General features: G+C 48.3%; 1 protein-coding gene across 3 annotated transcripts in view; it reads left to right on the top strand.

The window, feature by feature from the left end:
* The first annotated feature begins 2,344 nt into the window (after positions 1 to 2,344).
* The window catches only part of Cidec (cell death inducing DFFA like effector c), an 11,503-nt gene continuing 3,720 nt past the window's right edge, over positions 2,345 to 10,127 (top strand). The window contains exons 1-5 of one of the 3 annotated variants that reach the window (XM_021637643.2): positions 2,345 to 2,364; positions 3,557 to 3,634; positions 5,196 to 5,349; positions 7,416 to 7,574; positions 7,681 to 7,871. In XM_021637643.2, coding sequence (XP_021493318.1) covers positions 3,582 to 3,634; positions 5,196 to 5,349; positions 7,416 to 7,574; positions 7,681 to 7,871 — 557 coding nt within the window. In that variant the 5' untranslated portion in view covers positions 2,345 to 2,364; positions 3,557 to 3,581. Of the gene's footprint in view, positions 2,376 to 3,261; positions 3,350 to 3,556; positions 3,635 to 5,195; positions 5,350 to 7,415; positions 7,575 to 7,680; positions 7,872 to 10,127 lie in introns of those variants that run through there. The other 2 variants (XM_060383932.1, XM_021637642.2) reach the window with 2 other exon arrangements.

Genomic DNA, 10,127 nt, shown 5'->3' with positions numbered 1-10,127 from the left:
TAAATGTTTGGGGCGTGACTGTGGAAGGGCAGGGCCTGACCCTTTCCCTAGAACTTCCTTGGGGAACTGCTTGGCTTGGACTGTCCCCTGGCTTTGCTGTCTGCCTAAAAGTTGAGCTGTCTGTGTTCCAATCTCAGATCTGTTGCACTACATATTACATGTAACCCAGGCTAGCCCCGAACTCACTTACTGTGTAGATGAGATGACTTTGAACTCCTGATCCTCCTGCCTCCATCACCTCCCAAGTGAGGGGATAACTAGCCTGGGTAGCTCTCTTTATGCCCTGATGACATTATCTCTCCCACCTGTAGTCCCAGCACTCAGGAGGCAGAGGCAGGCAGATCTCTATGAGTTTGAGGCCAAATACTCATACACATAATCTTTTTAAAAACTAAATAAATAAATATAAAAGGGACTTACAGGAACATTACAGATTACTAGCAATAAACTTTTGCCTTGTCCTATGGCAGTGCCAAGAAGTCCCCAGTGGTTTCCCTAAACCTGAAGGAAGACGCCATCTTTGCTCTAATTTGGCCCCTATGACCCGCTCTCTCTTTGAGCCAGTTCTCTTCACCTTGTCTCAAGAGCCAGGATCATCCAGCCTCAGAGGCAGTGCTCTCCCTAGCTCCTGCAGGACCCACACTCCAGACTGGAAGTAGTGGTCAGTCAGAACAGTTTGAGCAAGACTGCCTGGCTGTGCGTATTTGTCGTCCCCATTTTTGTTTTAATGTTTGAGACAGTGCCTTATTTTGTAGTTGTGGTTAGCTTGGTATCCACCGTGTCATTCAGGCTAGCCTTGCCCTCACAGAGACTCCCCTGCTTCTGCCCCCCAAGCCCTGGGATTAAAGTCATGCCCTACCATCTCCAGTTGCCTCACTTTTTGCTCTTCGCCAGTGAAATTCTAGAGCTACCATCTGCACCCCAAAAACAGGGCTTGAGAACATGGTCAAGCTCATGTTTTCCTGGTGTGGCTGCGCTGAATATATGTCCTTTTCGGTCTCCCTGATGGTCAGAGTTTTTGAAGATATTTTGTATTTTATGCTCATGGTGTTCTGCCCGCATGTAAGTCTTTGCACCACATGCATGCAGTGTCCACGGAGGCCTGAAGAGGTGTCAGATCCCCTGGAACAAGGGTTAGCTGCCATATGGGTGCTAGCAATAGACACTGGATCCTCTGAGGTAGTAGCCTTTGCTCTTGACCGCGGAGACATCTCTCTGACCCCAAGAATAATGTGAACCTTTTATGGAGGTTTTGATATAGACATATTTTTATTTGGTGTATGTACATGTGTGTACTGGTTCATGTAAGCACAACCTATGGCAGTCAGTTCTCTCTCTCTACCTCGTGGGTCCTGAGGATCAGATTCAGGTTGTCAGGTTTGGCATTGAGTGCCCTTACTCACTGGGTAATCTTTCTGGCCTAACTTTTCTTTTTCTTAGTTACAGTGTTTGTGACAGTGGATTATAGATCTTATCCTCTTTTTAACTTTTTTGAGACTCTATAGCTCAGGCTTGTCTTGAATTGGGGATGACCTTCCTGCCTCTGTCTCTTGAGTCCTGTACTTCATTGTACCCAATTTTAGTCATTTCCCACCCCCTTTTCTTGCCAGGCTGTTACTTGTCCAGGCTGGTCTATGAACTCCCTGAAGCCCAGGCTGGCTTCATTCACAGCAGTCTTCCTGTCTTGGCTTCCCAAGTGCTGGGATTAAAGGCATTACAGGCATGAGCTACCACTCTTATCGAGATATTTTATTTTGATTTTACATATTTCACCTTGTCCTAACTCTGGTTTCATTTTATTTATTACATATAGCATATTATCAGTAACAATCACTTCTATCCATTGAGCACCTAAGTTGTCAAAGTTTTCATTATGTACACTTTCATTTTTGAAACAGGGCCGGACTCTACAGGCCGAGCTGGATTCCAACTCATGTCCCTCCTCGTGCCTCAGTCTACCAAGTGTTGAGCCACCATACCTGGTTTCAACAAGAATATTACTCCTTACGCTTAGGAGAAAACCAGGGTTCCCAAAAGGACACTCATGTGAGCACAAAGAGCCCGTGAGGGGATGGGACTAGGACCACAACACGCATCTGTTGCTTTCTGTGCCCTCTTGCCTGGTACCAAGCTTTGGGCAGCACCTCTTCTAACGCTTTCGAAACATGCCTGCTTCCCCCTTTCAGGGCTTTCTGGAAGTCTGTCTGACTTGAAATCCCTAGGGAAGGGTTTCGAACTCAGTCCCTATGCTCTTTTCCCCAGCTGGGGCTGAGGGCCAGGGGAGTGGCTTTACAGGAGACGGAAATAAAATGGAGGGAGGCCTGGGCTGTGCCTGGCCACGCAGTATTGCCAGGAGGCTAGGAGGTGAGGGGGAGGTGAGGAGCTGGGGTATTTGGCTACTAGAGAGCAGGTGTGGTGGGCTTGCCATGGGGGAGAGGTGAGAAGGAACAGGGCTGGGACAAGGGTGCTTGGGTAGTGTTGAATGGGAGTGAGGGGACTCTCACTCTGTAAGGGCGACCTGGAAAGAACCCCAGTTATCAGAGAAGAGTGATTTTACCTGACTGAGGGGGCAGTTCTGACCCATGCCCACTTCCTGTGCTGGCCTCGCTCCTTGTGCTAAGGGCTGAAAAGAGGGACAGCAGGGACTCAGGAGCTCCAGCAGAAATAGACAGGGAAGGGCAGGATGGAGGGTCATCCTGTGGATCCTCAGAAAAGGCTTTCCTAAGGGAGCAGCAGGGAAGCTGGGGTGAGTTCTGAGTTTGGGACAAGCATCATGGGTAGAAAAGACTGCCCTGGGCAGGGGCTTGCAGCCCAGCAGACAAGAACCAGAGAACAGCAATATAGGAGGAAAAACAGAGGCATATGAGGCCAGTACTATCCAGACAGAGCTGTGAGGCCCAACACAGGTACCTTGTGTCACACGCCACAGTGGTTATGTAAATTAGATAAGTCTCAACAGAAGCGCGGAGGCAGCTCCTTCGTCCGTTAGTCGTGCTGCCACAGGCTCAGGGTGGGTAGCAGCTGTGGTATTGGAGAGCACAAACCTAGACTGTCTTTAACAAGAAAGTTCTCCTTCTCCTGGCCGGTGCTCAGCCCCAGGAGGGTTCTATTGCTCAAGGACCCATGGGGTAGATAGAGCAGGCCCCACGGCCTGGCTGCCTGTGGAGTTTCTGGACTGTAGGTGACTTTCAGGTCTCCTACAGCACGAGGTGGTATGTGACTCACCTCCTGCCAGCGTAAAGTGGACTCTGCCCCCAGGGGCAGGAACAAATCGGTGAAGGCCTCCTCAGCCCTGACTTGTCCTTTTCTCTGCTCAGTGTGACCAGAGCTTGGGTCAGAGGAACATGGAGTGAGTGGCGCCGGGACAGGGAGCAGCTGTGGAGTAGATGGGGGTGATAGGCTGTGGCTCAGTCGTAGTTGCTGTGGAAAGGGATGGTCGGATGAGAGACCGGGGCAGAGGGCTGCTGTGTGGGGGTTGGGATGCATTGGGTCAAAGAAAGAGAGGGACCCCTCCCTTCCCAAGATAACTTGGTAAGTTTCTGCCTCTCTGTTCCAGGTCCAACACGATCCAACTGACAAGGATGGACTATGCCATGAAGTCTCTCAGCCTTCTCTACCCCAAGTCTCTGTCCAGGTGAGAGGAGCCAGGGATAGAAGGGAAGGGGGAGCCAGGGGAACCATCCCTTAGAACTTCTCAAAGTTTAATGGGTATAAAATCCATGTAGGGGCAGGCTGTAGTGGTACATGCTTTTAAACCCAGCACTCAGGAGTTAGATGCAGACAGATCGTTGTGACTTCTAGGTCAGCTTGGTCTATAGTCGACACAGTGAGTTCCTGATCAGCCAGTAGGCTACCCTATTTCATTAAAAAAAAAAAAAAAAAAAAGTCATGTGGGGGTCTAGTTGAAGCACAGATATGGCCAGGCATAGTGGCACATACTTTGGTTTTTTTTTTTTTTTTTTTTTTTTTTTTTTTTTTTTGTTTGGTTGGTTGGTTTGGTTTGGATTTTGGTTTATTTCAAGACATGGTTTCTCTGGGTTCCCTTGGCTGTCGTGGACTCACCTTGTAGACCAGGCTGACCTCAAACTACAAAGATCCACCTGCCCCTGCCTCCCAGAGTGCTGGGATTATGATGGCACACATTTGAATCCTGACACTTGGGGGGCAGAGGCGAGTGGATCTTGGTGAGTTTGAGACGGTCTGGTCTGCATAGCAAGTTCCAGGTCGACCAGAGCCACATAGTAAGATCCTCTGGAGCAAGTGAAGAATCCATTAAAGCAAGCAAGCAAACAAAATCCTACAACAAGCTCCCACAGAACTGATTCAGGATGCCCACAGTAGCACCCAAGAGCTTGCAGTCTAGACAAGTCCCCCTTCACTTTCTGCCCCCGTCATAGTTCCCATTGCATCTGGCGTAGAGAGGGCTGGGCTCTGAACTCCTGACCTCCCAGTTGCCTCACACCTACTCCGGGAAGCGGAGGCTATTACACCAAGGCAGTAGATGGGGAAACTGAGTCACAAGTTGAGTATTCTGTCAACTAGCAGATCTGTAGCAGAGACAAACTTTGAGTCTGGGAAAAATCCCAGACTCATGTTCTCTCTACTCTTATCTTTCTACCCTGTTGTACCTCAGAGTCCAAAAATACTCTAACCGGCTGCCCTCCCCTCCCCCATTTCACTCTGTTAGGAATTATAAAAAAGAGAGAGAGACAGAGAGAGGGAGAGAGAGACAGACAGACAGACAGACAGACAGAGAAGGAGCGAGAAGGAGAGAGAAGAAGAAGCGAGAAGGAGGGAGAGAGAAAAGAAGGAGCGAGAAGAAGAAGAAGCGAGAGAGAGAGAGAGAGAGAGAGAGAGAGAGAGAGAGAGAGGAAGAGCAAGGTTAACAAGGCCACAAGAGTAGAGTAGTCCACAGGGGAATGTGGCTGGTCCAAGAAGCAGCCACACTGATGTGGCTTGGGGACTTGCTAGGCAAACAGTCCCTTAGGCTCCACTCAGAGCCACTGAAGTGAGTCTGCTTTAAGCACGATCCCAGCTGAATTTCCTGCCCATCCGAATTGGAGACACGTCCTCTGATGGGATTTGAGTGGCTATGACTGGTTGGAAGGAAGGGTAAGGTGTGAGCTCGGCAGGCAGGAGTGGGCAGACCTGGTGGTAGCAGGCAGGTCCTCTGATGTTCAAACTGATGTCCCCAGGCATGTGGCAGTGAGCACTGCAGTGGTGACCCAACGGCTGGTGTCTAAGCCCAGCCGGGAGGCCCCCAGGGCAAAGCCCTGCCGCGTCAGCACGGCAGATCGGAAGGTTCGCAAAGGCATCATAGCCTACAGCCTTGAGGACCTCCTGAGCAAGGTAAGGGGTCGGCCTGAACCCAGCCCTGCAGGGGCTCTCTCCAGGCCTTGGCTGAGAGTTGACCCTGCCAGTTGCTTCTCTCATTCTCTCTCTCTCTCTCTCTCTCTCTCTCTCTCTCTCTCTCTCTCTCTGTGTGTGTGTGTGTGTGTGTGTGTGTGTCTTGTTTTCCTAAGTGGTGAAAGGTTCCTTTCTGGTGTCAGCACTGAAGGGTGTAACCTGTCGGGAGAGCTGTGTGTGTGATGGATAAGCGACATGGTCAAATGACAGAGGGAGAGCAGGACATTGGCACCTTACACACTAACAGTGGATGGATGGTATTTTCTTGATGAAAAGGCTCTTCGTTCCCTTCCCCAGGACCTCTTACCTTGGACAAACTGAGCCAGGCATAGTGGCTCATGCCCGGGAGTCCAGGATTTGGGAGACTTGGATAGGAGTATCTCAAGTTTGAGGCCAGCCTGGGCTACACAAATGTGTTCCGCCATACTCTGAGCTATATAAAGAAAAGGACTCAAAAGAAACTAAAACCGAGGCTGAGTATGGTGGTGCGTGGAGAAGCAGGAGAACTGTGAGTTTGAGGTCAGCCTGGTCTGCATAAGGAGTTTCTGCCCAGCCAGGCTTAAACAAACAAACACACACACACACACACAGAGAGAGAGAGAGAGAGAGAGAGAGAGAGAGAGAGAGGTGATTTTTAAAAAATTAATATGAAACAAATCTCAACCACGAACAAACACAGAAAGAAAGAAGATAAGAGAGTTATGCTTACAAACAAATATAACATTTTTTTATTTCTCTTCTTTCATTTAATTTGATGGTTGGAGTAGGGAGGAACAGTTGGGCTTCTCTGTGTAACTGTTTTTATTTTTCTCAGTCTGTTAACTATTTTTTTAACCTTGATTTTTATTTTTTCTAGTGTTAACTGTTATCTAAGATGTATTCTATGCCAAGCAAACATAATTCTGCCCATACTTTAAATTTACCTTTATTTATACAAAAGAGATTTAGGTATTCCTATTTTAATGGAATAAAACAATAGTAACAGACTGTTAGTGTTCAAGTTACCCCAGACCCAGTCAAGAGATACAGTCTTCAAATCAACATTGAATTGGAAACTTTTTTTCTGTCTTCCCCACCTCCCCCCCACTTTTTTTTTCTGGAGACAGGGTCTTGCTATGCAGTCCTGGCTGGCCTCCATCTTTCTGTACAGACCAGCTAGCCTCAAGCTCACCGAAATCCCCCTGTCTCTGCCTTCTGAGTATTGGAATTATAGGTGTATACCATCCATCATACTTGACTGAACTGTATTCTTTTAAATAGTGCAGTTTGGGGATGGACACGTCACTACTCAGCAGTCAAGGGCATGCCCTGCTCAGGTAAGGGACCCAGGTTCAGTTTCCAGCACCCACACCGGGCATCCCACAGTCACTGGTAACTCTAGCTCCAGGGCATCCAATATGGATGCCCAAACCCACCCACATACACACAACTAAAAATAAAAATTTAAATACTGGCCAGGTAATGGTGACGAATGCCTTTAATCCCAGCACTTGGGAGACAGAGGCAGGTGTATCTCTAAGAGTTTGAGGCCGGCCTCGTCTACATAGCAAGTTCTAAGCCAGCCGCGGCTGGGTAGTCTTAACTGGCCCGGTTACTTGGGAGGCTGAGGCAGGAAGATCTAAACAGAAAGGAGAAATTGACACATGCTGTGTGGTGAGCTCCAGGCCACCTAAGCAAGTTAGTAAGACTCTATCTCCAAACTAAAAGTACAATGAAGCTGGGAATATAGTTCAAAGATACTATTCAGAGTTTGCCCAGTGTTTGTGAGGACTTAGATTCAACCACCACCCCTGCCCCTCAAAAAGTGAAGCTGATGGTCTGTAACTTATATCTCACTGAACAAAACCACACACGGGACTCCCGTTCTGTTTTATTAGACTACACTGTTTCTTGGTCCTAGGACACAGTCCTTGGGTGGGGCTCGCACAGTAGCAGTCCATTGAAGGGATGGATGCTTTGATGAACGGCTCCTGAGGGACGGCAGAAATGTCTCCAACCTTCTTTTCCAGGCCCAGGACATCCTGAGACTTAAAGACAAGCCCTTCTCCCTGGTGCTGGAGGAAGACGGCACGATCGTGGAGACGGAAGAATACTTCCAAGCCCTAGCGAGAGATACCGTGTTCATGGTCCTGCAGAAGGGGCAGAAGTGGAAGTCGCTATCAGAACAGGTGACGGCCTCCCTGGGCAGGGGTGCGTGTGGAGAGCTTGAGAGGGGTCCTGGAAGGGAGCTAACATGTTTTTTTTTTTTTTTTTTTTTTTTTTTTTGTCTTGCAGCGCAAGAAGAGACCCCAGCTGTCCCTTTCCCAGAAGCCGGCTAAGAAGATCGACGTGGCCCGGGTCACCTTCGACCTGTACAAGCTGAACCCTCAGGACTTCATCGGCTGCCTGAACGTGAAGGCGACCCTCTATGACACATACTCGCTTTCCTACGACCTGCACTGCTACAGGGCCAAGCGCATAGTGAAGTGAGTGAAGCCAGGGACAGGGTGGGAGGGACGGGAGGCTGTCCGTCTGTCTGTCTGTCTGTCTGCCCAAAGCTGAACTCCCTCGGAGCTGGGTCGGTGCTGGGGCTAAGACAGCCACATCTGTGCAGGCATTATCTAAGTGACTTGATTTGCACTAGGGGGCGTGAGGGGTAGTTTTAAAGTTACTTTCTAGTATAGCAAAGTTCATTTTTTGTTTGTTTTTCAAGACAGTTTCTCTGCGTAACCTTGGCTGTCCTGGACTCCCTTTGTAAACCAGGGCTGGCCTCAAACTCACAGAGATCGGCTTGCCTCTGCCTCTGGGGTTACACCTAACAGGTGTGCGCTACCGCGCCTGGTATAAAGGACATTTATTTCACCCCCCAAAATAAATTTCCCACAGTAGCTGACCAAGAAGCTTTCTTTTGTGTGCTGGGCATAGAGCCCAGGCTCTCACACCTGCAATGCACACACTCAAGTCCTGAGCTGTTTCCACAGCTCATTTTTGTGACTAAACAGGTAACTATAAACCGAGTACTTTGGGAATGGAGAATCAGGATCTACATAAGCCAGATAAGGCCTTGCCTCAAAAACAAAACAAAATAAGACCAGTGGAGAGATGGCTAAGCCCAGCTCCCACGTCAGCCAGCTCACAAGGGCTCGCATCCATGTTACTGCAGCTCCAAGGATCTGATGCCCTCTTCTGGCCTCTATGGGCACTGCATTCAGTACAGTTCAACCCTCCCATAGTTCTTGAAAAATAAAAATAAAATTAAAAAACACACAGAGAATAAAAGGTAATGTCAAGCTGTGGTCAGCTGAGTGATTCTAAGGGCCAAGCGGTATAGCTTTTAATCCCAGCATTCAGGAGGCAGAGGCAAATGAATCTCTATGAGTTCTAGGCTAGCCTGGTCTATATATCAAATTCCAGATCAGGGAGGGCTACACAGTGAGACCTCGTCTCAAAAAAAAAAAAAAAAAAATTGTGCTAAAATCCGCACATCCTAAAATTTTCTGATGTGGCCACTTTAAATGTCTGACCCAGCAGCATGAAGTAACTGGCCTTGTGCAAGCATTGTCTCCATTTCCAGAAGCTTGGCAGCAGACAGCAGACGCTGTGCTCAGGACATAAGAGTTCTCAGTCCTCTCCCGAGACCCGCTAACCTTTATTCTACTTTCTGTCCCTCTGTTGATCTATCCTAGATACCTCATAGAAATGGGATCAAACAGTGTTTGTCCTTTCAGGACTGGCTTTTCCCACAGAATTCTGTTTCCAAGGTTCACTCAATTGTAGACTATGCCAGATTTTCGTTCCTTTTGAAGACTGGTTGGTATATTCAAAGCCTCGCTTCTCCGATCTGAGAAATAACTTTGAAGGCACTGCATTAAAATCTATATGTAAAGTCAGACCTTATGGCACAAGCCTATAATCCCAGCTACTCAGGAGGTTGAGACGGGAGGATGGCAAATCAGAGTGAGTTCAAGGCTAACCTGGGCAACTTGGTGAGATGTCTCAAAAAAAAAGTAAAAAGAAGCAGAGGCTATAGGTCAGTAGTAGAGTGATTCCCTAAAGCTCTGTGTCCAACCCCCCAGTTCCACAAAAAGAAACACACATACATGCTTAAACACACGCACCTTCAGAGCTGGGGATTAAACCCAGGGCTTTTTACATGCTAAACAAGCACGATGTCACTAAATTACGCTTCTAGCCCTAATTATGTATTTTCAATATTTATATCTTTTATTCTTTTTTTTTTTTTTTGTCTTTTTCAAGAAAGGGTCTCTCTGTGTAGCCCTGGCTGTCCTGGGACTCACTCTGTAGACCAGGCCGGCCTTGAACTCGGAGATCTGCCTGCCCTCTTGCCTCCTGGGTGCTAGGATTAAAGGAGTGGGTGGGTCTTCATGCCCAGCCAGTCTTTATATCTTTATGTGTGTGTGTTATGCGAGTGAGTGTGGGCAGCCATGGGCTACAGTATGCATTTGGAAGTCGGGGAACAACCTAAGGTGCTGGTCTCCTCCTCCGCTTTGTTTGAGGAAGGGTCTTATTGTTGTTTTTTTCTGCTGTATAGGCCAGGATTGCTGGCCTTAAAGCTTAAGGAAAGGCTCTTGTCTCTGTGTCCATCACAACAGGAGAGCTGGGGTTACAGGTACAGGGAACCATGCCCAGCTTTTCACGGGCTCTCAGGTCCTCATGGTAGAAAGGCAAGCATTTTACCAACTGAGCCATCACCTCAGCTCAGCCCCCTACATACACAGACA

The sequence above is a fragment of the Meriones unguiculatus genome, chromosome 5, assembly GCF_030254825.1.
Source record: "Meriones unguiculatus strain TT.TT164.6M chromosome 5, Bangor_MerUng_6.1, whole genome shotgun sequence".
Classification (NCBI taxonomy): Eukaryota; Metazoa; Chordata; class Mammalia; order Rodentia; family Muridae; genus Meriones; species Meriones unguiculatus.
Note: the sequence above shows the minus strand (reverse complement) of the source record. Positions and strands in the feature narration are given on the sequence as shown.